At 43.3% G+C, this 27709-nt stretch overlaps 1 protein-coding gene across 2 annotated transcripts; it reads left to right on the top strand.

Moving 5' to 3' along the window:
* Window positions 1–613: 613 nt before the first annotated feature.
* GPR137B (G protein-coupled receptor 137B) lies at window positions 614–27709 on the top strand. Of its 2 annotated transcripts, XM_010562629.1 has the most exons (7): window positions 614–1125; window positions 9881–9930; window positions 16105–16327; window positions 20187–20336; window positions 22392–22520; window positions 25407–25531; window positions 27112–27709. In XM_010562629.1, exons 1-7 carry the CDS (start codon window positions 757–759, stop codon window positions 27221–27223), a joined length of 1158 nt encoding a protein of 385 aa, XP_010560931.1. In that variant the 5' UTR covers window positions 614–756; the 3' UTR covers window positions 27224–27709. The 2 variants fall into 2 exon arrangements, with proteins under 2 accessions (XP_010560931.1, XP_010560932.1); XM_010562630.1 differs by lacking the exon at window positions 20187–20336 and having other exon boundaries at window positions 654–1125.

Genomic DNA, 27709 nt, shown 5'->3' with positions numbered 1-27709 from the left:
AGAAAAGGACCTGTAGCTGCATGTATGCTTTGGTGAATTTGGGTATTTAGGGGGTTTTATTTGTTCCTGTATATGCTATGTTTGGAAGCCTTGATGTGCCTTTTCTCCCATTCTAATGAAATGTCTTATATTAGAAGAAAAAGAAGATACTGAATGTGTTAGATTTGCTGTGCAAATTGTGTATTTCCAAGTTTCTGCAGTGCAGAGCTGAACTGTTACGGCTTATTACAGTGGTTTGAATTTCTTGGAACTTTAAGGTGCTTAACATTATTCCTAACAAAATGCAGCTAAATAAAGTACTTGCTAAACGGGAAACAAGACAAAAAAAATCCTTCAAAGATGCGATGTGGCTGCCACTGGGAGAATGTCAGGTACTTGCTTCTTGTAGAAAATAGAACATTACTTAACTGATTTAAAATCCAGATAATTTTCCTTAGGAAAAAAATCAGCAGTAAACCGTTTAGGGGCTGGTGGATTTCTTTGTTTCTTGTGGATGGTAAAGATTCGTGCACAAACATCAGCGAAGGGCAGCTTTCTGAGCTGTTCCCTGCCAATTGCTGACAAAGGCAGTCCTAATGAATCATTCTGAATTGTGATCATGTGCTACCAGCCCACAGTGAGCTGCCAAAGAGGAAGTGCAGCTTGTTTTCTTTCATTTTCTTGATTCCTATGCTGTAGGAAGATGAAAGGAGAAGGAGGAGGAGGCAACAGCGGCAGCCAAACTTAATAAATAATTCTGACGATTCCTGATATCAAATGGAGGCCTCTGAGTGGGACCCACTGAAAAATGACACCCTTCCGCCGACCCTGACGCCAGCTGTCCCTCCGTATGTGAAGTTGGGCCTGACCATTGTATATACTGTTTTTTATTCACTGCTTTTTGTGTTCATCTATGTCCAGCTCTGGCTGGTCCTTCACTACAGGCACAAGAGGTTCAGTTACCAAACTGTCTTTCTGTTTCTGTGCTTGTTTTGGGCCTCTCTTAGGACTGTGCTCTTTTCATTTTACTTCAAAGACTTTGTCACAGCAAATTCTCTCAGCCCCTTCATCTTCTGGCTTCTCTATTGCTTCCCAGTCTGCCTCCAGTTTTTTACCCTGACCCTGATGAATCTTTACTTCACACAGGTAAGCAACAGATATTTGATTGATTAAATCTGACAATGGTACAGCATTATTTTGTAAGAATCATGAGAAAAAATGTAATTAACAAATGTACCTTGGCAATGCAAAAAGCAAATTTCAGTTATTTAGTTGCGAATTTTAACTTTTGATCTATATGCAAGTGATCAGTGTTACAATGAAACTGGAGCCTGAAGTGGTCATTTCAGGAATGGCAAATAATATATCTACTGTCTATTAAATGGGTGTCATTTAATTTAAAGGTTGGGGAAGAATGTATAGAAGAGCTTGGAAGCTGGACACCCAAAATGCCGTTCTATTATTATTCTTTATTATTGTTGTTGTTGTTGTTGTTATTAGACTTAATAAACCTCCTGGCTTAGCAGACTTGATCTCTGTGTGTGTGCAGTCAGAATTGTAATTTCTAATTTTGCTGGCAAATATCCCCCCCAGTTTTTCATAAGTTGGCTGACATGTTTCTGAGTGAGATTTCTATTCTGTGTATCACAATCAAAACTGTTGGTCGGGTCCTATGTGGACCCAATTCCTATAATCTGTATTAAAAATAGCAGTGACTCTGGACCTCACTAAGTGCTGTACAGAAATACATCCTCTATTTCAAGCACACTGTGATGTAAAGGTAAATTAGATGTACAGTGGGGTAAGGAAAATAGTATCTCCATTTCAGAAAGAGGTCTCAAGCATGTATCTGTGCTACAGACAGCTAAGAAGCCAGATGAGTTAGGCTGAACAGTGCTCCAGGTTGCTGCAGTTAGACTTGCTTGGAAGTATTTGTGGTGAGCTTGGGTATCTTGGCACTGGGCTGCAGGATGGGATATTGGCATGCTGAGGCAAAGAAAGGCTGCTGGGTTTGCCTAAGATCTCACAGGAAGCTTGCGGGAGGGCAGGGACTGGATTCTCTGTCTCCTCAATCCCACTGCCATGCCTGGAGCAGGAAGCCAAGCCTGCACTCAGATGACCTTTGTCGAAGTCTGCTTTCCCAGTGCAGGAGTGGTTGGCCAGGAGAGCACCAGCCAGGCCTGGAGCACCCCCAGCGGTGCTCAGGATGCTTTGGGTGTTGCTGTGTGCCCCACTTGGAACCAGCTTGGTGCCTGGTTCTGGGTGCTTCTGTAGTGCCTATGGTGTTTAACAGTGCTCTGTAGTGGTTACAGGCCTGTGAATTCTGAACAGCCTGGCTGGAGAGATCAGGCTGCTTGTGAGAGCTTCCATCCCAGAGCTGAAAAAGCAGCAGTGGTAAGCATGACAGCTGTAAGAGGATCACTTGAGTTGTAGAGGGTATTAAATACTTAGAACCTCATACACAGTTTTGTGCTTAGGTTTACTTTTCTGGATTCAGTGTCTGAAACACCTGCTAACTCACCCCGCTCCACTCCCTGGGACTTGAGATATATTAAGGGATTACAGGAACCTTTCATCTACATGCTACTCAGATCCAGCTCAGGCATATGGTGACCTATGCTTTATCCCATAGCTATTGCGAGAGTCATTTGGTAATGGTGTGGTTCCCCAGGGGCAAACGTCCATCATTGCACAGTCCATGCCCATCACAGCAGCTGTGACTAAGTCATAGCCCTAGGTAAGATTCTTCCCTCAGACATACATGTAGGGCTGCCGTGGAAGTCTGGAGGCAGAATGCAGCATCCTGGCTCTTCGCCAAGAGAAGCTGAGGCTGGTATGAGCACAGAGGGGGCACAGCAGCCTGCACTCTGTGCATTAGAGTGCCAGCACTCGGGAGCTTAGTGTTGCGGGTAACTGATTCCTTTAATCTAAGGAAGATCTAGGAAGAGAGCATACAGAATGCACACATGTGTCCTTTTAACTTATTTTTGGCATTGCTGTCTGATATCATTCAGGAAATACAATTCAGTGGTTGGAAACAGAAAAAATGCCAAGGCTATTGGTTCTGCCTTTGAGACAATTTCTGCTCTGTCATCATGAGTCCTCATGATCTTCCTCTGAGCCCCTCTGTAAAGGATTGTAATAGTTACCTGTCTTGAAGGGTGTTGTGAGGCTTTTGAAACAATATTTGCAAGGGACTTTCAGAGTTTGTGATGTGTGTCATAATCTTTAAAGATTGTGGGCCACTGTAGACAGGCATGTTATTAGTATTGTTTGCTTTCGAGCTGGTTGCTCCCAGTGAAATCTCATGTCAAATTTATCTCCCCAGCCAAAACAAAGCCTTAAGAAATACAAGCACAGCCATTGTATGAATATAACGTAAGACACAGAATAAGTGCACATATTTTTAATTCACTGTTATTAATTCTTTACTTCTAACCATTAAAAGGTGGTTTGGCTTGAAATTCAGCATCTTCTTGAGACTGTATATTTAATGTGCATCTAACTTTCCACAGTAGGCAAGCAAGAACTAGTGTGAAAGGGGTGGGGAGAGAGAATTTTGTTTTCAGTAATGGCTTATAACTTCACAGACCTGTTCAGAAACAACTTGCAATCCTTTTTTCTCTAGAAGGCAGGCAAGAAGGGTCTGCAGTAGTGTCTCATTGCATGAAAACCATGCTATTTAACTGGTGCTTAGTTAGAGGGGGAAAAAGTGATCTATATTTAGTATAGGGACAGAGGACTGGAAGAGACCTTATGGGTGTCTGGAATTTGCAGGTGTTCATTATCTGCTGTACAGCACCCACCATTTCTAAATGTGGCACTGCTAGGAAAACTTTTAGACATAGATGTGAGAAGACAAAAAAACTAATTTGGCAAGTGCCTGAGGGCATTTTTCAGAATAATAAGCACCTTTGAACTTGACAGAAAGTTACCCACAATTATTTGCTTTTTAATAGGTATCCCAAAGCAATGGGGACGCAAATTTCTACTGTATTTTATGTGTAGCAAGACAAATAAGCCATGATGATGTCGGCACAGCAGAGGTTATTCCCAGACTTGAGCATCACCATCAGCAGATACAGCAGAAGGAGCTGTACTGTGTTGGGGCAGGTTGCTAAAGCAGGTGACCTGTGGGTGAAAGGGAAGTTAAAATCAGAATAGTTTTGACTCAGAAAAAGGGATATTTGGAATAAGAGTCAAGTTCAGGATCCTTTGCTACGGTCTTGATGCCCTACTTAGGGCAGAATAGAAAGGGTGCTGCAGATAAGGCTTATATAATATTAGCTCCTCTCAGAAATCCCATACTGGAGAAAATACATGTGATTTTTAATGAAAACACTTATTTATTAGAATTTATTAATCCTGTGTCTGTATTAATTCTCTTCTAAAGAAAAAAATGTGACCTACACTCTCAGGATAAGCCTCTGTCTACTTAGAAATCATGAAAATAAATCTCAAGTGAAGATGAGATCCAGTAGCACTTCTGTAAAACAGTAGTGCAACACTGGCAAATAACTGCATTGTACCAAGCCAGAGCAGATCCCTGATCCTCATCCATCAGATAGGGAGCTGAAGCGTGCATTTCCACCTACAAAGACCAAAAAGCCCACAGATACGTTTGCCTCACACCTGCAGCTCCCACGGGTTTATTTTGCTGCGTGATAAAGCAAAGACTGCAAATCAGCAAGTAACATATTTTCTACTTTAAATGGCTCCAGACAGTGAGGATCCCAGGACTTGGGCACTCTTTTATTTATGTCCTACCTAGCCAAATCTTCCCTGCCCCTGACAAGGGGAGACTGAGATGAGTTCTCAGGCTTTACAGTTAGTGCTGTGGGCAAAAGCATAAAGAGGCTCTGCAAAATAAGATAAGAAGTTGCCTTTTTTGGTGTGTGTGAGGGGTGGGCAGAGAAGGGCTTGCTTCACTTTGTCCTGTTTGCTCAGACTTCCCATTTCCCTGGGGAACAGGATAGAAATTAAGCAGGAGGCAGGCTAGGATGGAGGGTTACAGACTCAAAGAACAAGGTCAGGGCCAAAGACCGTGAGCCATAGGGGATGCTGGAAATCCCAGGCCTCCCCTGTGGCCAGGCACAGCAAACAATTTGGTGGGCTGTAGGTTTAATCATCAGGTTGGGAACTCCTGCAGGACTTAGGGAACGTGGTGCTGAGCTAAATAACTGTGAGGCTCTATGGGTGGAGAAGGGCTGGTAGATTTACCTCTCCTTCCTCCTCCCTAACCATCTTCCCTTTTCTCTGGCATCCAGATTGAGAAGTTTACCCTGCCTCCCAGGCAGGGCTGATAAAATCAGGGACTTTCAAATGAAGAGAAATTGTACAGAGTAAGACAGTTTAGAGGTGAGCTGGCCATGCTGGAAGTGCCTGGCAGGGCGGGGTAAAACCAACACCAGGCTTTCAGAGAAGTTACATATATCTCAGTGGAACTGGGGTCTGTGTTAGCTCTGGGAGGAAAACGAAGAGAACTTCTCAGCCTCTAATTACTGGGGATAGCATTTCAAAAGTAATACCACCAGTGAGAGAACAGAGAGGGCTTTTCATTTAGGACAAATATTTATTTTTTAGTAGAAATGAATATACCTTGTATTATAAAGCTTATTATTAATTTAAAGTGTGCTTTAGATGTATGTAGAACTACACAGGACTCTAACTATGGATGGTAAAGCATCAGCAAATATGTTTGGCATAAATCATTGCCCTCAGTATTGGATCTATATGAGACAAATTGCAACTGCAGACTGGCTGGCTGTCAGCATCTGACATGAAGAATAGGGTCATTTAACGTAGAAAGTAATTTGACAAGAAAGGTACACATGCAAGTTTACTGTGGCTGCCAGCCCCGCAATGGTCCCTGTCCTTTAAAGACTATTTTTACCAATTTACACAAGTCTGAGTATGGTAGTGAGTCATGTTGGCCATGTCTGTAGGCCTTACAAACCATGTAGAGTTTAGAGAGTAGAGGGAAAACTTGCATATTTTGGGGGAATCTGATCCAGCTGAAAGTATGAACATGGGAGAAAGAGAGAAAGAGGAAGGTGGACCTGGGACTGGAAGATACACAGAAGAGGAAAGGTATATGTGCTGATGGTGAGGGGCTCTGGGCCTGCATGAGGTTGTGGCATATTTTCAGGGTGCAAAGAGAAGTTTGCGTGGAGTGTGACAGAGGAAGAGAGGGGCTGTAGTGAAAGGAGCTGGGAAGGAAAAGTACATGCTCTGCTCCTTACAAAGATTTTGAAATGAGAACTGGTAAATAAAGCTGAACTTCATTCCTGTACAGAGGGCCAGCTTGAGACATATGCAAGCACTTAACACATACCTGAGGCTTTTTGGTAAGCTGGGCTGTGGCTCCTGTAAAAGTGAATTGATCAGGTAGTAGTAGAGGTACACTGGAGGTTTGTGCCATCCGTTACACATCAGTTCAGCTAAATCAGAGCATGGACTGAAAGTTGCTCCAGTGAGATTTTCTTTTTCTTTTGCTCTGGGAATATGTGACTTGGCTTTAACACCTGTTTCATTGATACTTGTAGGGTCAGAGTGGCTCCTGATTTAACTTCCATTAACTGTAGCTGGAATCCCCTTAAGCTACAGCAGCCTAACTCTGCCTTCTCTGCTGCCCAGCAGCCCTGCAGAGCTCTCTGCAGCCGAGCTCTGATGGATTCCCATGCCATCCTCACTGCTGCTCTGCTGGGCCCTGGTAAAATGTCTTTAAGGCCAGCTGTTTACATCAATTCCTGCAACAGAAATTTTCCTTGGCTGTTTGAAGGGCTTTTTGGACTCCTTTTGTACTGCTTCAGTTTTATATGCCAGACATATACCTCAGGGGAGTGGAGGAGGGAGTGTGAGAATCTCATTTGAGGTTTCCAGTCCTTCAGCAAAAACAAGGAGTCAAAACAGGATATTTCTCATTTAAAGAAGCAAAAGGGGAAATACTTTTAAGAAGAAAAAGTAACCCTTTAGACATTAGAAAATTAGCAAGGAGTTTCACTGAGTTTTCTGTGTTGCTGTTCATCTTGGGGCTCTCTGAAAGGTCTTTTTTAAAAAGTCTGCCTTCTGCTTGCTGTTTAGTCTATTCTTAGGAATAGCCTGGTTTGCTCTGGTTTGCTGGAAGACTTGCTTAGATGACTCAGATATTGACTGGAAGCTTTCTCAACACTGTTGCGGGGAGGGGCCATTGAGCAACCAGTCTCTTCAGCTAAATGACTGTTAAAAGCAAAAGCTGCACCCACGCATGTAAGGTATATTGAGATCAGCTTCTGACATCCTTACTCCCACTGAACAGCCCTTTATTCTGTGACAATCACATTGCTTCCAGCAAGGCTACTCGTGAACTAAGGCCCCATTGGTGTTTAAGCAAAGATGGCAGAACTTGGCTGCCTGTATTTCTGTCTAGCAGTGAATTTGTAAGAGTGTCCATGCCTTGTAGTGTAGCTTTCATTCTATGTCGCATCCATTTTTTATGCAGTGTTCATTTTCTTTCTTAATGGCCATTTTGCTCTGATAAAATTCAGAAGCATTTATCGGCTGGGAGAGGCCCACCAAATGTGGAATCACAATAACAGCTGTTTTGGTGATCTCGCATCTGGATCCTGTTGGATCTGCAGCAGGAACGTCATGTTTGGTTTTAGCTAAGTTACCCATGGAGCTTTTGCTAGGTAGGGCAGCCTTGGACTGGTTTATGTGACAGGAGTGCTCTGTGACATTATAGTGGTGAGTGGATCCTTTCTGGGGAACCACAGGAGATGGTATTCAGGAACTTGTGAATTTTCTAGGTTTTGTGGACCTGGCACAACTCATTGCCCACTGCAAATTGCTTGTCTTTTGTAGTTCTTTGCACAGACTCTGAACGTTTCTGTTCAGTGCGACTGAAAGCTGTCAAAATTAACGGTACAATATGTGTGAGTAAGTGCTACTCAGAACAGGTGAGGATTGTGGAATGGCCCTAGAGACAAGTTTTACTTGTTTAGTTTCATTGAGGTCAGGAGTCTGTTCCTTCCCGCTGGCCCACAGTGTCTTTCAGAATAAGCAAAGTAAGCAACAAGTCTAGTGCAAAAAGTGTACAGGAGGTATTTTGAAGCCCATCTCTTCTCTAAAAACTGACAGCCCCTCTTTGTGCACCATGGAAACACAGAACATTCACAAGCATCTTGTACCTCTCTGTTCAGTAGCAAGTAAGTAAATTACCATAAAACTTCTTCCTGAACTCCTGTGAGAAGTCATGATCCAGGAATTTGCAGAATCTTTGGATGAATCACAAATATCTTGTGTAAGGGATACTGCCAGAGATGTTAACTATTTGAAAACAGTATCAATGGTTGCAGAATATTTTTAGAGTTTTTTTTCCCCAACATTTTCAATTTTGTTCTCAGCTATTATTTTTCTAGGGCCTGCTGAAAAGCTCAGTGTTCTCTGCTGGTTCAGCTAGTGCTAAGCAGGCTGATGCGTCACAAAAATAATTTCCATGTCAAGGCAGCTGTTTATGGTGAATAGGAGTTAAATGACAAGTTGTTCCAGGAGTGCTGGAACAAGTGAAGCCTGATTTTCTCCAGATCTATGTCTCATGCTTGACTTTGAGCTGTTTCCGTAACTGGGGCATTTCTTGTGATACTTTGCTATGCTGTCTCTCTCACACTGGGTGATGTGTAGGATTATTATGCAGGGAGGTCACATATCCTCACAGAGGTCACATATCAGATGCATTTATAGAGTTCCTTACTTCTGTTGGGTCACTAATTTTTAGGAGGGTGATAAAGGATCATGTCTTTGATGCTTCAATTATTTTTCCATCAGTCCTCTGATTGGGCTATTTTAGGATTAGTGTGGGGATGGATAAACAGGTTGACAGGCAGACATAGGCCTACACATACATAGTGCTCATGTAAGTCCTGTTTCCTTGGGAAAGCATGATAATCATAGCAAATATTATGCAAGCTATACTAAAGAGCATGCAAAACCAAGTAAAATGGATAAGGCTGGATAACTTGAGGAGAAAACAATTAGGAAACAACCCAGAATAAGTCATACAGCATGGGTTTTTTTTTGTAAAAATAGCAATCAGCATGCTTCTGTGTTGGTTTAAATGAACATTTGTAAACTGAGTGTGTTTGGAAACCATGTTAGATTATGAAAAAGCAGTAATGCTTCCCTGTAATTTTTTTAATAAATAAGATATAAAATATGCTAATGTATTTTTATATAATTTCTGATGGTGGTTAAACACCTGTGATTAATATTACCTAGCTACATTGCAGAAAACATGTCAGTATTTTGTCGTTTCCATTACAGCAAGGTAACTACTGGGCCTGAGCTATATCTCTGTAAAAATACATATTGTTGTAGAGTGAACAGACAGTCAGCAGAAGCCAAATATTCCTCAGAGTAAAACTTTGAGTTTGGTTCTTGATGGCATCCTTTTGGCAGTGTAACATGGATACAAACATATATATCCAATCTGAGGCCAGGGTACTACGATGGGCTCTTCATGGGAAGAGAGCATCTGACCCAATATGGTGGTATGAGCTGGTCTATGTGAGAGACATGTACTGTTAGGTCATGTAAGAGCCTAATAATTACTTGCCTCTACGATTATACTGGCATTGGTCCTCTTGTGAACACTGGTATAAAGGACCTTATTCCTGAGCCAGAGTAAGCGGAAATAATGGTGTAGACAATTTGTATAGAAGTACATCATGATCGCCTGCTGGGTGGTTTTAATACTTTGCTTAGAGCTTGCCTGCCATGGATAAGCAATAAATGCAAATCTGTTATGTAATGAAACCTATCATTACATTTCTTGTGACCTGTGAGACAGGATTCCTGCGGATCACAGTGCCTTTCTCTACTTACATGTATCCTATGTTTGATGCAATACTCTACTGTTTTGCAGGTGATTTTCAAAGCTAAGTCAAAGTATTCCCCAGAGCTACTGAAATACAGGTAAGAACTATGCAAACGTTTAATGTGGTAAAGAAGAGTTGTCATGCTCTTTGAGAAACACTACATCTTTTATAATTTGTGATGCTCATATCTCAGCTATTCATATTTATATACCAGTGTTTTATGATGATGGTTCTGAGGCCAGCTTCTTCCTATGACATTTAGAAGTCTGTGTCATTTCCCAACACAAGCACCATTTTTAGACATTCACATGTTTCAAAGGCAAATATTTCAAATACAAGCAGAAAACACTCACCCTGGTGATTTGTTTGCAAGTTCCGAACATTTGTATTGCTAGCTGAATTCAGATCCAGTGCTTTGATAGAGGTAGCAGAGTGATGTATTTATTTTGACAGGAATGAGTGGGACTGGGTATGTATTAATCAGTGAGGTCAGTGGTAATAAAAACTCAAAAGTTTTGGGAAGATGAAAGAAGAGTTGTGAAGGGAAGGAGCTAGAGAGAATGGATTCAACTTGGTGATGTGTTTGGGAGCTCACCAATAACCTCCCATGACATGTTGAGGTTATGGTTGCTTTGCATTTAGGTGGAGAGATTTGTTTAGGATCTTGTTGAGCAGGAGGAATTGTCAGGAACTACTTGAAAGCTCCCCAAAGGGCAGTAATGTCCAGAAAGCTGAGGAAGAGCTCAATAAATTAATGTTTATTGTGGCAATGCCTAAAAGCCTCAGTTGGGCAATGTTGTTTAGATGGGGGGAGAGAGAGGTTGTCTCCATTCTAAAGAAAGAATTTACAGTCTGAATTCAGGATAGGAAAACAGAGTAATTTGAAACTGAAATCTGACCTGTTACTTGCTGACTGTTAGGAGAACATAGTACTGTATCAACAGGTCAAATATTAACATTCTCTTCGCTGGGTGAAAAACTGGCTGGCTGGATGAGCCCAGAGGGTTGTGGTGAATGGGGTGAAATCCAGTTGGTGGCGGGTCACAAGTGGTGTTCCCCAGGGCTCAGTGTTGGGCCCTGTTCTGTTTCATATCTCTATCAATGATTTGGATGAGGGGACTGAGTGCACCCTCAGCAAGTTTGCAGACAACACCAAGTTGGAGGCAGGGTCAATCTGCTTGAGGGTAGGGAGGCTCTACAAAGAGATCTGGGACAGGCTGGATCGATGGGCTGAGGCCAATTGTATGAAGTTCAACAAGCTCAAGTGCTGGGTCCTCCACTTCGGTCACAGCAACCCCATGCAGCGCTACAGGCTTGGGGAAGAGTGGCTGAAAAGCTGCCTGGCAGAAAAGGACCTGGGGATATTGGTCAATAGCTGGCTGAACATGAGCCGGCATTGTGCCCAGGTGGCCAAGAAGGCCAACGGCATCCTAGCCTGTATCAGAAATAGTGTGGCCAGCAGGAGCAGGGAGGTGATTGTTCCCCTGTACTCGGCACTGGTGAGGCCTCACCTCGAGTACTGTGTTCAGTTTTGGGCCCCTCACTGCAGGAAAGACATTGAGATCCTGGAGCGTGTCCAGAGAAGGGCAACCAAGTTGGTGAGGGGCCTGGAGCACAAGTCTTATGAGGAGCGGCTGAGGGAGCTGGGGCTGTTTAGCCTGGAGAAAAGGAGGCTGAGGGGAGACCTTACCACTCTCTACAACTACCTGAAGGGGGGTTGTAGTGAGGTGGGTGCTGGTCTCTTCTGTCAGGTGGCTGGAGATAGGACGAGAGGAAATGGCCTCAAGTTGTGACAAGGGAGATTTAGGTTAGATATTAGGAAAAATTTCTTTACTGAGAGGGTTGTCAGACATTGGAATAGGCTGCCCAGGGAAGTGGTTGAGTCACCATCCCTGGAGGTATTCAAAAAGCGGGTAGATGGGGTACTCCATAACATGGTTTAGTGGGCATGGCTGATGGTTGGACTCGATGATCTTGAAGGTCTTTTCCAACCTAAATGATTCTATGATTCTATGATTGTCCTTGCCCTGGAAAGTTTGTTATCCAGTTGGGTTTCGATACAGCTGGAGAGGCGATCATCTGGAGCAAGTGCTTCAGAAACCATGTTTGGTAGAATGGCAGTACAGTGAGAGCAGTCTTGGGGTGGACTGTGCTTGGGCTGATGAGGCTATGGGACACGCAGGGTGTGATGGCTGACTGAGGGATGTGGACTCCATGCTGAACCACAGCTGATGCAGAAATTGTCAGGATGGGAACAGAGAGGCTGCATCTATTTTGGTGGCCTCAGGAATGCTTTCAAGTTAGTGTGTCTGTGTGCATACCTTAGCCACATCCCAAACTACAAGGGGCAGGAGCTGGATGGTCCCTGGTAAACACCATGGCATACAAATACATTCGCCTCCCTTTGAACTCTGGTTTTTGTGGGAAGGAAATCCAGAAGTATGGGCTGGTAGACAAGCACAGCACACACCAGCCAGGTCCCCAGCCAGCCCCCAATGCAAGTGTGCCTGCCTCTGATAGTACACATAGGCAAGAGGAACAGAGGATGGCTTTGCACAAAGCCTGGGCTGCAGGTCAGGGTGGTAAAGGGCGGGTCTGCGGGTCTATGAACATGTTCCTGGCTGGCTTTAAAGGTGAGAGGTAGAAGCTTTGAACCTCATCTGTTACTGATGTTTGTGGCAAGGCTTTATTGCTGAAAACTGCTTGAAAATGTCTTTCTTCAAGCGAAGGGAGCTTGTGATATTTAGTCAATGGCTGTGGAGTGACTACATTAGCACCCTGCATGTAGCTCTTGGGGCGTTTCCGTTCCTAAACACTTTTGTATTGTCACTGGAATTACTCATGTACAGACTACCCTTCCCACAACAGCTCCATGTCCACCCTGACTCTTGCCTACTGCACTTCTAACACAGATCAGTCTTGGATCTGGTCTAGCCTTTTCTCTCTTATTCAGCCCTGTTGGTAAATTACTTCAGTAGTATTTTGTTTTAATATCTAGATCTCTTAGCACAAATGTGGTTAGCCTGTGTAAGAGCCATATAAATAAAGCTGACCTAATTTCCTATCTTATACAGGGCAATTGAAGTGGTGTAATATGTGCACACCCACAGCTGAGCTCCTGAATCTTAATTGTAATGGGCTACTCAAAGACATAGAATGACAGAATGGTTTGGGTTGGAAGGGACCTTTAAAGATCATCTAGTCCAACTCCTGTCCCATGGGCAAGGACGTCTTTCATTAGATCAGGTTGCTGAAATCCTGATGGAGAGATGGATGATGGATGGTAGAAAGATGGATGGCCTACAGACAGGGGCTGGAGTCTGCACTTAATGAATCTGATTTTTCTTCATTGCTGAATGTTCACTTTTTGATTCCCCCCCCCCCCATTTTCTTTAATATGTGTCAGACCTTACTGCCTGCTATTAGCATTTCTGCACTAGATAATGGCAACATAAACAGGGCAACAGAGAGGTAGGAGTGTTGTCTGTGTATTGGCACAGGTCTCAGAAATCAGAATCATTTCAGATATGGAAAAAATTGATAAAATCCTATCAGAGATCCAGAATCTTAAGCAAACTTTACTCAGCACAGCCTTCATGATGTTAGTCACTGTGGCAAAAGAGCTCAAGGCGAAGCCTGTGCCAGCCCAACTTCATATTTAAACAGTCCTTCTGCACGTCTCCCTGGGCTTGGGGATTTCTTACAGTCACTGGGTTTGGATGAGGCTTGCTGTGCTGTGTGTGCACGCCTTGTTACACACAAGCCTCAGACACTGTATGGTTTCTGAGGAAACCACGTACAAAATGCAGTAGTTTCAAACACATTTTCCTGTTAAACAAGGCAAAATTCACTGCATTCATCTGAAGTTTGATTTTAAGCTCAAAGAAAAACTTACGGGTGCATCCAGCCTGACACAGAAAGAACAGAACACCCTGGCACATGCCTTCACTGGCCAAGCCAGATTACACACAGCTCCTTTAAGGGACGAGACCCGAAGTGGGGATTAGGCACAATAGGCTTTTGAACAGTCGCTGGTGCAATCTGGAAGGACCTCTCCTGCCCTGCTTTTCTATTTTCTAAAAAACCCCATATGCTTATTCATGCCTAGTAGGTGCCCTTGTAGTTGAGATGTAAGGATACATTCTGCCTTTAAGTGAGTTAGGAATGCTTTCTGCAGCTGCAGAGACCCTAAAACTGCCCTGAGAGACACAGCCTGCATCTCCATCAGTGCTTATTCAGAAGTTCAGCAACAATGCTTCTATTGTCAAAACAGGCAGCCTTTTCCCCAGCCACATCATGTTAATAAGGGGGATGGAAGATCATTATGTGAAGAGCTGCACAACTGACTGGCCATGACAGCTCACCCTGGCACATACGGGAGTGTGTGGGCATGAGAGCATGACAGTGCTTTTTTTTTTTTTTGCTAAACTCCATCAAGGAGGAGCCTGGCCTTGGAAGCCTCTAAGCCTTGCTGGTTGCAAGCCAGCTTCAAGGGCATGCAGGCCATGCTGAAGCAGAAGGTCCCTCTGACTAAGAGGAGCAAAAAGAGAGCATGTACTTACTGTCCTGCAAGCAGGCAGCACGTAAGAGCATACCTTTCCGTGTAAGCCCGAACTCCACAAGAATATTTTACCTGCACTACAGTAGGGGAGCAGAGATGAGACTATTAAATAGACTTTGGGAGGAGAAGGAAAGGAAGACATGTGACCACCACTTTTGAGATATTAGTAAAAGCTGTAAATGTACCACCACTACAACTGGGAACTGCATTCTCCAGAGGAAGCCATGTGAGAGAGGAGCTTCAGGACTGCAGTGCTTCTAGCATCAGGCTGTGAGGTTTAAAGGAACTACCTCTAGCTGCTTATCCTAAAAACAGAGCCCTGCCCTGGAGGGTTAAGAATGAGCACAGTCTTCCCCCTGAGAAGGAATTTCCATGACTGGCAAGGAAAAGACAGCATCCTCGCTCACTGCCAGATATAGCTGGAAAGAAGGGCATTGATTCACAAGCAGGGACTTTAAGGCTTTCAGTTCTCCCTGTTACACATTTAAAAGGTCTCAAAGGTATACCCCTTCCTTTCTTGCCCTCTGAAAAGAAGCCAGCTATGCTTCAGCTTTGTAGCTGTGTTGATGCTATCCCAAAAGGATATGAATGTGTGAAAGAAGATCACCATTGGGTAAAGTATTTTTAAACAATCAGAATTGGATTCCTCAGGGACAGTCTGGATGTTTGTTGTCAGCCAAATTCAAAGTTCCCAGCAAGCATGAAAAGCTTGGCCAAAACCTCTTGTTCAGTGACTGCAGATTATGACCCTTATCAGTAATTGCCTTGGTCAGCAATGATAATGAAGTAAGCAAACACCTGAAATGGAAAAATGACTTTTTTTTTTTTTTTTTTTTTAAAAACCTTAAAAGCTCCACAGCTGTGTGTAGGAGTAAAGAGGAATTAGAAGCAGCTTTCCCTGAGTATGTGGTATACTCAGATTGCAGGTATGAGTGCTGGGTAGGTGGGAAAAAACACATGGAGAAAACTAGTCCAGCTCCTGGGCTTCTGTCTGTCACATTTGTGTTCCAGCTCTGCTTCTGTGGTTCTGCAAATGAACCTTTTGCCTGGCATAGGTGGCAAAACACCAACCCAGAATCAATATGCATATTTACATTTCTTGATGTTTCTTTCAAGAGGTTGCCCATGACCAAGTTATTTAGGAAAAGGGACAGAAAAAGATGCTGGGGAACCAGTAACTCAGAGATTTTTCCTACTGTTGGACACCCCCCTAATTTAATATGAAATCTGATGGCAAACAACAGCAGTCAGTGATGCTTCTCATGGCAGTGGTGGTGTAGTAAAACCAGGGTCAAAACCAGTCAATTCCAGGCAACTCAATCTTTTGTGCGGTTTCTCCTGTCAGTGAGTAGTCAGAGGGTTTGTGCTGTATGTGAAGTGCACACTCTAAGAAAGTACATGTGTATTCTAAGTAGTTTTTAAGAACTGTGCTGTTGTATTTCTGCTGCAAACAGTCTTCCATGTTTTGCTGCTTGATATTAGTTTCTTTGCTTACAGCTTGTTGTGTAACTGTAAAAACAGGTTTGAAATGATCTGAGTTAATCTCTCCAGCAATCTGGAGCACTTTGATTTGGGCTCAGGCAGCTGGTCACTCTATCAGCTGTGGCAGCCCAACATGTGCAGCTTTCATTGCTCAGAGTGCAACTTCCATCTCATGACTGACACTTGCTGAACAATGTCGTTAAAACTGTTTTCTCCTCACTCTCCCAGGTTGCCCCTCTACCTGGCTTCTCTTTTCATAAGTCTCCTCTTCCTCTTGGTGAATTTAACATGTGCAGTATTGGTGAGGACACAGAATTCAGAAAGAAAAGTCATTGTCTCTATCCGGGTGGCAATTAATGACACGTTGTTTGTGCTGTGCGCTGTTTCACTCTCCATCTGCCTGTATAAGATTTCCAAGATGTCTTTAGCCAACATTTACTTGGAGTCCAAGGTAAGGTACATTTTCAGTTCTTTTCGAGTACCTTCTGAGAGACAAGGGCAGTGCGAGGCAAAGCCACAGTTCTTTAGATCCCCTGAGAGCTGGAGGCCTTGAACTTCACAGCTTGTGCTTGGTTGGCCATCCTGCTCAATATATGAATTAAATACTAAGTGCTAGCAAGGGTGCTTTTGGCTAACACCAGTGACCCCAAAATATGTATTTTTTGAGGCAGAGTTTACAGAACTTATTGGCTGGAGTTTCTCACAGCTGTTTTTCAAGTGAATACTGCTTTCTCCAGATCCCCATGTGAAGACCACCTCATTTCAGTACTGCTGCATAGAAGTGGTCTATACTTTGGGATCCTTCAGCTTGTCAAATTATTGACTGATTAAGTTAAATGTTTAAGGTAGCAGCATGCTGAAGATAAGCCAGGCAGAGGAATATGAATCTCCCTTTATACATTTGCATACTGTCCTATAGATAATGAGAATGTGTTTTAAAAGACTTAATGCATTATAAATTCAGCCAAGTGGGGAGAAGGGTTAAAAGTCTCTCATATTACTCTACAAAATGTTCTTTAAAGAAATATTGTTAGGTTTACAGCTTTGGACACATTCAGTGGTCAAGGTGCTGGGTGGCATCACGTAAGCCTGCAGTGTTTATTATAAAATCAGTGAAGGTGTTTTGTATTTATAAATAATGAAACAAGGCTTTCAAAGGTCCTTGCATTTGCAGTAGATAGTTAAATCTTAAAGTAAATTATTAGTTTAACCAATAGCACATTACCACAACAAACCTTTAAAAAAATGTAAGTTTCAGCTACTATTTAGAAAATCTTATAATAAAATTCCTCTCTCTGTTTACTTAATCAGATGAAAGGAGTGCTTTTCCTGTTTAATCAAATCTGGCCATACTGCACAACAACGGAAAGTTCAGGGCTGCATAGAAGATTTAAAAACACAGCTTAGTTTGTTTTGTTTCTTTCAAGCCTGTCACTTGCTGACCAAAGGGCATGGGCAATGGATTATTTTTACTAGTAAGAAAAGTTTTTCTACTGCTGCAAATCACAGAAGCGTAAATCTCTGTAACAAAGCAGTGTTAACCTAAGGGAGGCTTTGGTAGATTACTTTGTTCCGTTTCCTCCTCCTATAGGAAACCTGATCTTCTTCACTTCAAGCTATTTCACAAAACCCAAACAAACTCTAACATTATTGCAGACAGGAAGGGACAGGACACTCAGCTGATGAAAGTTTGAATGTGGAAATGAGAATTAAAGAGTGCTTTGCTCCTTTCTGCTGACCTGAAATGGGAGTTCCTCTGGGGGCTTTCAGTAGGATTTGACTGCACATACATAGGGATACAGATGGCTGGAGCTGGCAGTGAAAAAACATCCTGGTTTAATCTGCTACTGTTGTGTTGAAAAAGCTAGCTAAAGAAGAAAAACCCACTCTCTATAGTGATGTGATAGAAGTAACGTTGGAGATAATGCGTGCTCTGCGGTGCATGTAGATAGGCATCGGTACTGGCAGCCTTTTATTTGCATCTCCCATCTGCTGGCACGTACCTTCTGTGAAGGAAGCACACACCAGTGAAAGTGCGCATGTGAAAAGACATTCACCTCCGTGACCTGGCGTGGAGGACCGGCCTGCTTCTCTGCACCAAGGCTACGGCAGCACCAAGGCGGTGCGCAGCCCTGCCCGTAGGTGCTGACTTGGGCCACTTCTGTGCTGGCCAGAAGCATCAGGCAGTGGGACATGCTACAAGCTTGGGGCTCCCCCTCTTTTCCGTAGGGCCTGTGACTGGAAAAGCATTCTTCTGGCTTTACTTTTACTGCTGTGCTCTCCCTTCACCAAGCCACTAAGTATACTTGACTGGCAGCAAAACCAGGACACTTTTACCCCCTTTTTTTGTATTGGGGTTGACGTTTGTTAAATCTCTAGCATATTTAACTATCAACTATTAAAGAATGACAGCTATGCGGGGAGACCTATATAGGGAAATACCGACCCCATTCTGCTCTTCACTTCTGCTATCCCCAGTCTAAATGCTACTGAGCTGGGATATGGTGTGTGCGAGTCAGCAGCTTCCTCTGCTCTCTCCCCCTTGGTTTCCATGACAGCATCGCTGACTTGCTAGTACCGAAGGAGAACAGAGAAGAGCCTAGCAACATTTCCTCTCTGTGGCATTTCCTGCTTGCTGGTCTCTCCACAGCTTTCACCACTGCCTACTCTGTATCTGGCTTCAATTCCTGTATAGCAGCAGGTTCTTGGCTTGCTCCTGACATGGCTGCAGGTTATGGCCTGGTGAATGGTGGTAGTTCCAGCGTGTTGTAAGCAGGAATTCAGTCAGAGAGGTTAACTGTGCTGGGGATTTTGTAATACTCCTGAGCCTGACCATTCCCTGAATCAATATTATTTTGCTGGGAAAACAGGCAAGCTAGTTTTCTGCAAGCTTTTGTGACTACTCCCTGAGCTCCTCTTTCCTGACACTCACCAGGGAGTGCAGACCGAGGAGCTGGGTTAACAGAGCCACAGGGTCAATAGCCACCAGCGTGGGTGAGCAGGAGAGGGGCCCTGGTAGTCTCCTGAAGGCCAGGGGTTCAGGACATGGTGACTTGGTGACTTTCCCTGATACTTCACTAGCTATTCTGTTATGCCTGTGCTCTACCTGCCACAGGGCTTCGGACCTCTGCTCCTTGGCTGCAACCCTGGAAGCAGAGTGTGTGAGTGGAGGGAACAGGGTGCAGACCTTCCTGTCTCCTGCGTTGGTATGAAAGGTCCTGTGAGGGGAGGACCAACTTCCCTTCTGGCCTCCTTCTCTCTTGCGTAGATGAGAGGAGCCCATCCTCGTGGCTTGGGTCTCTGCCAGGACAGGCAGAGGGCAGAGCTAGTGAAGCAAATGACTGCAAGGTATCTCGCTCTTCTAAAAGCACACAGAGCTTTAACCCATCTTTCCTCCTTCAGCTGTGCAAAGCACCGTTCCAGAGCCAAGTGCACGGAATTTGCTTTGAACTTCCTTCAAAGGCAGTCCTGCTTTTGTACATCTGCCTGCCTCTGTGATCAGACTCACACTGATCCCTGTAGCCATGGCTCCCGGATTCCTTCCTTTCTTGCAGCTACAGCTCCTGTGCTGGTGTCTCAGCTGCCTACAGTGACCCTCCCCACCTGATACAGTGCTCAGGCGTCCCACTTATTCCTCATGCTGGATTAGGCTCTTTTCCCTGCTCTGTCTTTTTTTTCCTCTCTAGGGCTTAGGAACTGTTGTGATTTCACACATTCCTCCCCTTGTGCCCAAACTCCCACCAACAGACTGCCCTGCCACGGTCACTCTGCCCGTAAGCCATGCTTCCACTTTGTCTTCTCTGTGTTGACATTAGGTAAGGCAGGATGTTCTGTTCCTGTCTGTGCTGTGTTTAACTGCTGACTGTTATGATCTTCTCTGTACTTAGGAAATAGGTGCAGAGCAAGCAGTTGTAAAAAGATGCAAGGTTGCATCATGCTAGCTAGCCAGCATCTGATGCAGGATGCTCTGTAGCTAATGCACAGCTGAAGGCTGAATTCTCTTGCTCCATCTGATACCAAATGTAGTTCTAATGTGTTTTCATTGCTCTGAAAATAGCACTTGTACAATAAGTTGTAGGAATTAGTCACAGCCCATCTTGGTAAGGGCTGGAACTGCTACCATTGCCTGGAAACCAGTGTACTGATAAAATACAGGAATAGACGTAGTGTAGGATATACTGATCAAAGAAGGAAAGAGAAAAAGTCAGTCACATTAGACGGAGTAGCATGACAACCCTCAAAGTCCATGCAAAGCAATGTTCTTCTCAGCTTCCCTTATGAATAATAACCTGTGCTTAAATCTCTTCCAGGGCTCATCTGTCTGTCAGGTGACAAGTATAGGAGTGACTGTTATACTACTTTATACCTCACGAGCCTGTTACAACTTGTTCATCTTATCGTTTTCCCAAACCAAGAAAGTAAATTCCTTTGATTATGATTGGTACAACGTATCAGATCAGGCAAGTATGAAAATATTTGCTAATGAGAAACACCTGTTCTGTATGTGATGGCTGATTTCCTAAATGCTATGATAAGAGGAATTAATATATTAAAATCCCGTTATTTTTTTCTTTTATTCAATGCACTAAGATTGTTTTGCTCCAGGAATACAAATTTCTGGTAATTTCAGCATAAGGAACAGCTAAAAGAAAGAAGTAACCACTAGCCAAATAATAATTAATAATAATAATAATAATATCAATCTTTTATTTACCTTGATTTTATTGTTAAAAAAAAAAAGCACCTTTTATGAAAAAAGACGGGTGTTTTGACCATTAGAAAGAATGTATTGTACTTGGAGAACCAGAAAACCAGTATTTGATTCCACTGAAATGCAGTTATTTACCTTAATTCTGTCATTAGTGTGATAACTTCTGTAGTTTGAGCATAAGACTAAGATTCTTCCCAACCTTTAATTCCAAGGGACAATTCCGATTGAAAAGTAACAATGATAAAAACACTAAAGAAAATAGCAGGGGATTCTTCATTGAATTTTATGAAATTTGAGCATCCAGCTCCTTTCTCTGCTTTGAAGCATGTAGTTAGGTCCCACTAGTTTTCCAGTTCTCTCAAGGCTAGGCAAAATGGCAGGCCTGGGTCTGGACCATGAGTATATTTTGTTTGGCCTCAAAATCCCAGACACTTGATGTCTCCCCACCCCCTCAGCAAGCACCTACGGACCAAAAGCAATGTTCCCAGCCACGCAAGGGCTTTGTATTGCCGGGGTGGCCAAGCAAACCTGGAGCCATTAACAATTTTCTGTTGAGCAGTAGATAAAACTGTAAATAAGAAGCAGGTAAACAGTAGGGTAGGATTACCCAGAGGACCTCATTATGAGTTAGTAGTGTAGGGTCTGTCAAGGGACCACTAATCAACCCTGCTGTGGTGCAGAGAAGAAGAGTGCAGCTAGGTGTTGCTGCTCCATGTAATTAGAACATACAGGTTTAGGCAGAAGGGCACTAGTTTGTGACTCATCTCCCGAATCAAACATTTTCCCTCTTGTTGTTGGGGCCTGGAGTGTTGCTGCTGCTCCTGCTGACCCCTTGCAGGGGGCACTTCTTGTGCTGACTCCTACAGTCTGCAGTAACAGGGGCTGGAACTTTAGGGCCAGAATATTGGGTCCCGTTTTCCCCTGTGGAGGCAGAGGTTGTTCACAGGGAAGCTCACTGGAATGCTTTAGGCCTGAGGTCTCTATGACTGATTTTTGAACATCTGATCTGACTTGTGACATTGGGGTTGCCTGGATTTTGGGGTAAATGATTTGAGCCGTATGTAAACGGCCTGGAACTGAGGAGCAGGGAATCAATTTGGTACCAGAATCAAAAGTCACTTTTAAAAATACAGCCCAATGTTTGTACTGTGGTACTGCCTCAGGTCACTTGTCAGAAACATTACCCTTTTCTCTTCCGTACAAAACACGTGAAAGGACAGGATTTGCCCTCTGTGACTGTGGTGAATGGTGGAGGGGAAATCTAGAGAGAAGTTCAAAGCTAATGCTAGAGTAACAGCATGGTTATTCAAGCTAACAATGTGCACTAATTTGAAGGGATCCAAGCCTTAATTTTTAAAAGCAAGATTGCCAGCAATGCTGTTGGAAGACCGGGGCATTGGTTGTTCCTCTACATGTTACTCCCAGCTGGAAAAGGACTGGAAAACTAATTTCTCATTATCTGGATTTGATCACTTGATCAAATGGTTGCTTGCCAGGATCTTAGACTAGGAAGACCCTTGCATTAAACTTTGCTTTTGCTGGAGGAAAGATAGCAGGAGGAGGAGGAGGGAGGAGGAAAGGTAGAAAGAAAGGGAAGTCATCTACCCAGTGAGATAGCCTATTGATTTTTTTTTTACTATGCCTTTAATCATTAGCCAGGTTAATCTGGCCTTACTGAATGGAATTCCTGGCCGTGTTGTCAAGCATTTCAGCCACTTAAATATAGGTCTTCATAAGAAGACACATTGCCTCCTGCACCTGCCATCTTTATTTTTAAACACTTTTCTCTTTGACTTTTCAACAGGCAGATCTGAAATGTCAGCTGGGAGATGCAGGTTACATAGTGTTTGGAGTGATCCTTTTCATCTGGGAGCTCTTGCCTACTTCCTTGGTGGTGTATTTCTTCCGTGTCCGAAACCCTACAAAAGATCTAGTAAGTGGAATTTGTTAGTGGTTTTGTTAGTGTAATGTCCAGGCAGGTCTGGAGGGCTCAGCTTCTGAAGGAGCTTTTGCTTCTTTACATTTTGACTTCTCTTTTTCAGTATGTCCTTGGCAGAATAAAAGCAACCCAAACTTCCTACTTTTTATATTAACTCCTTGTGAAAGAAACGCATCATGTTTACCCAGAAGGAAGACAAGGTGTTTCTCAGGCAGTTTACCTTAAAAATCAGGAACCTTCTTAAATTTAAGGACATCTTCCCTTTGAGTTAATACAGTACTTTACTGGAGTCAATGGAAAATGAGTTTGCTATCCAAACTTGGGATCTTTCATCACATAGCAGTGAAAATGGTTGTGTGCTAACAGTTCAATGGCATGTATGAAATAACAGAGTGAATTCTTTCAGCTCTGTACCCATTGAATTGTTTCCATGTCAAAGATCAATAACCACAATAAGCACTTGCTGACATTTTTATTTGCTATTTCAGCAGAGCAGAGATTCAGGTGTGAGTTGTAAGGATAATTCCCCATAAGCATCCTTAATATCTAGGTAGTTAATAGATGGACAAACATCTTTTTATAGCTGTAGGCAACATCTCCAGGTTAGCAGAGGATGTGCTGGTTGACAGGCACATGGGGAATGTCACCCCTGCACTGGGATTACCGAAGTAATGTCTCTGTTTCTGTAGGCCAAACCAAACCAAAGCTAATATTCCCCAAGAAGGATGTGAATGGTAAATTCACAAGTAAGAGAAGCAATTAATAGAATCACTTTTTAGAGAAGGCAATTGTTTTTATTCTAACATGCAGATTTCAGAGACAATGATAAAGCCAAGCTGAACAAGGAAGTAATACCTGACATCACACTAAGAAACCCCAGGAACCACAGTGTCCATCACAAAAAAAATCTCAGCCCCACTCCTGCTTAGGAGTTAGCCAGGATAACTGCAAAGAGAAGAAATGTTTTAAAGTACAGTCCAGTGGTGCTGCCCTTCTAAAAAGTGACCACAGAGAGATGTCATTTTATCTGAAGTGAGTTTACTAAGGCTAGACCTGGTGGTCACGTTTGGATAGTGTGGGAGAGATTCACAAAAGAACGAAAATAAGGGATGTGGTCTAATCTCTCCTTTCAAAAAGCTGATCACATGAAGACTTGGAATCCTATTCAAACAAGAGCTCAAATAGAGTCAAACAGGCAGTATTCTCTCACAAGTCACAGAGCACTTCAGTAACACATATAAGATTATATTTTTGCATTGTTATTTGCAGAAAGCCTTAAATCTCTGACTTCATAAAGAAGTGGCTCTCAGAAGAGCCAATCAGTGATATCACTTCTTTTATGAGTACCTTTTTTAGGGTAGACATTATCTGTCATAGTGGATAGGTCATGTATGGATTTTTTCTACAGAAGACAAATATTTATGCTAAACAATATCATGGTAAGAGGAAAACTGGAAACAACATTGTTAGAAAAAAGATGAAGAGGCTGTAGCGAGGCAAAACTGAACTTCAGTGCAAGTATGCCACAAGAGGGAGACCAAGGGCCACAGGACTTTAATGTGTTCAGTAGGCTGCCAGAGCAGTTAAGTATCAAATGGTCCAGTGATTGAAAATACTCGGCCAGAAAGCATGGGATTAGAATTAAAACAAACCCTCTTTTAGTTAAAAAACCTTAACAACTCTGACTTAGTAAAAATAAAAAATGTTCTTTATTTTTAATAAGGAACAATCCCAAGAAATAGCTGTTCTTTGGTTGTACCTTTCATTCAGGACTTCGGAAGCAAAGTTTGAGTAGAGGCAGCCTGTGTTCAGCACTGTTGAAACGTAAAGCTCCACTTCACAGACGATTATAGCCTGGAAGGAGCTGTCTGTCTGCTTTGGGGCTGACACAGTGTAACTGCATGCAGTGGGTGCTCCTTTGCCTGGCCATATCTTCAGCCAGACAAATGTTGGAAATGGGAAGATGACAGAGGTGGACCTATTTTTAGTTCATCTTTGTCAAAGTTATTTAACATCTAAAACATAGGGGGAGATTAAACTGCTCTCCTGCTTAAGGCCAAGGAGAAGATGGCATCCTGGCTTATCCACAGGTGCAGGGAACCCCGTTCCCTGGGGATGGAACCAGTGGATCAGTGGAAGAGGCTCAGCTGGGTCCTAGATGTCCCTCTGCACTGTTTCCAGAATCAAACTGAGCTTTTGAATCTTGTATGTTTTCTGTTTCGATTTGTAGAGAAATAAAAGCAAAATGCTTTGTAAATAAAGGAGTTACATGAACACCCCTTTCCCTCTTTTATCAAAGGACCTTTCCTTGGGATTTGACCTTCACAGCACTGTAGGGTAGATACTGAAATTGCTCAGAGAGGTCCTAAGGGGCTTTTCAGCTGTGGTTTCATTAAGAAGGGTGCCAAGGTTGATCAGCATGATCTGTTCCTGAGGCAAGGGAGGTAACGCACCAGACAGGAGGGTTACAAATGTGGGAAGTAAAACCAAATCTCTTTAGGTGTTTCATGTCCTTCAGCTCCTCAGCCGCTTCCCTACTGCTCACTTCAAGTCAGCTGGCTAAAGGTGTAAAGTGTCCAGGATGGACAGGAATTCATCAGACAGGTTACATGCATGCTGGAGGGTGGTTTCAGAAATGGGTCATGTCTGTTAGCTAGAAGGAAGGAAAAGGAAAAGCCGTTGAGATCACTAGACTATGACTATGCTGGTAGAGAAAAACAGAAAAATGCAAAAAGATATCTATTGTCTACAGCAAATGTAAAATTGCCTATTTTATTTTGGAAGGTAGGAGGTAAGTCTGCAGTGACTCCTTCTAGAAGTCAGGCACCAAGCAGTTTATCTATCTGTCGCAAGCACTGACTGAGGTTTCCTTTCCCTCAGGCCAATGCAGGAATGGTCCCCAGCCACGGCTTCAGTCCCAGATCTTACTTCTTTGACAACCCTCGCAGATACGACAGTGATGATGACCTAGCATGGAATATTGCACCCCAGGGGGCACAGGGCAGGTAAGATACAAGAAGGAACTGCTTGCTTCCCCTAAAAGAAACTGGAGGAGGAAGAACTCTCATACACTGCGGAAGAGTAATGTAAATTGTATAGCTCCAATTGTTGCATAAATTCCAGGGGGTGAGGGGAAGCAAAGGGGGAAGCTGAAGTGGAAAGGCAGCGCTGTGTGACTGTAGGGATCCGAGAGCCCCACAGAGACTACAAAGACACAAGAATGAAAACGGTTATATAATTTCAGAATTGTAACAGTATGCCACACTTTGAAAAACTCAGGTCAGACCTTTGGGTCGCATGTTTCACCCTCTGTTTCTTCCAAGAGTGGCCTAAGAAGTGCCATTTACTAGTTTTTAAGTGTGTGAGCAAGGCAACCTAGAAAACCAGCTGTCTCCCTGCCTTCAGGGAGAGCAGGGAGAAGCTCGACAGAGCAGGGAGCAGCTTGCGATGGTGGTAGTGAAAAGCCTCTCAACTTCGATTGCCCTGTAACATGGCTAAATGTCTTGGGGTTTACCTGAAACGAAGGGGGCTTTTGCTTTCCCACTTGCTGAAAGCTTATGCAAATCCACCCAACTGCTGAAATCCCACACAACCCAGAACTGGGACAAAAAGCCTGTTTTCTATGTGTAACTGCGAGCTTTAGGTAGGGATTCCCTTCCAGGAAGGAGCAGTTCACAGCAAGGATGATAGCACCCAATTCAGAGAAGGAAAGACACAGCCAGGACACTATCCTGCCCTGAAAGGAGGCTCAGTCTCGTCTTACTCCTTTGCTGTTCCTGTATCTACACTAGGCTAGTAGTAGATAAGTGTAATCACTCATCTTAAAATGAAGACTAACTTGCTAACAGTTGCTAACATACCTAGCTCTAGCTCGTCAGTCATTTAGCTAAGATTGTGTAGTCACTGTCTCTGAGCCCAAACCACCTTTCAGTAAAGTTGGACATTTGCTCTTCACAAGTTATCAGTCATCCTCCCCCTGCGTTAGTTTCTTCACATAGTAACTGAACCCATTGCAGATGCTGGAGGTGGTGCACACCAGGCTGTTATCCAGCCTACAGCTAGAGGCACCCTCCCCTCCGTGCAGGGACATGAGGGAACCAGCTGCACCGGTAATTCAGGCACGCTTCCCAGTGGAAGCCAAACCAGCCACGCATGTTGTCTCACACTGCTCGTGGGAGAAAAGCCACTGTGCCGGAGCTGCTAACCAAGTACCTGTCCCTTGTACATGGACACAGGAGGTTTAGGTCTGTCCCTGAGAGGCCCTTGCAGTGACAGGACTTGGCAGGGATTAGAAGCACCGCTTACAGGATTTTCAAACGCCTTCTGGAATAGTGAATCAGAAAGGGGAGGGTCTCTGGTGAACTAGAAGAATCAGGAAACAGATAATGAGTTGAGAACACTTGGGCCAAAATAACTAAGAGATCAGAAAAATAGTAGCTGCTTGAACTCCTGGTTGGGGTTTTATTTTATTTTTGCGCTTCAGGGTGAGAACTACCTCTCTGCGATCGTATTTTGCCCACATTCACCAACCAGCTGTCTACAGAACGAACCTGCCAGTCACTGACGCTTCTGTTTTCTTTTTAAGTTTCTCTCCAGACTACTACGACTGGGGCCATCAGAACAACAGTTTCATGGCTTACATAGGATCCCTCCAACAGGATCCAGCGCTGGACACAGACCGGCCAAGCCCTATATAACTTCAGTCAACTACAGCGTTCTAGGACATTCCACTATTAAAACAAATGTTCTGAAAAACAGCGCTTAGCAATTTTTCTTCACCTTTTGGTTTTTAGAAGTGTTCCTATGCACAGATAAATGAAGAACTTGGCTTTGCCACAAGCTTTTCATAGTTCAAGGAGAAGTATAAGCTAATGATTTAAACTTTGAAGAATTCTAATTAATACCTTGTTCTAAGCCATGGTCTTTTTGGCTTTGAATAGAGTTGTTAGAAGGTATAATTTAATCATTTTATGCTCATTTTAAAAGAGCAAACTTCATGAAGTGAAATGGCATAATTATTTTCTAAGTATTTTTATTTTTACACTGTGTATTACGTTAGAAACACGATTATGATGAATATACTGTAAACACACGAACGGGTTGTTCCAATGCATGACAGTAGCGATTCTTACATGCACATAAAAGCCTGTAAGGGAAAAATTTCAACCCGATTAAATACTGTC

This window comes from Haliaeetus leucocephalus, unplaced genomic scaffold (assembly GCF_000737465.1).
Source record: "Haliaeetus leucocephalus isolate CR32 unplaced genomic scaffold, Haliaeetus_leucocephalus-4.0 Scaffold162, whole genome shotgun sequence".
NCBI classification, from domain to species: domain Eukaryota; kingdom Metazoa; phylum Chordata; class Aves; order Accipitriformes; family Accipitridae; genus Haliaeetus; species Haliaeetus leucocephalus.
The sequence above is the reverse complement of the archived record's forward strand: the minus strand, read 5'-3'. Positions and strand labels throughout refer to the sequence as shown.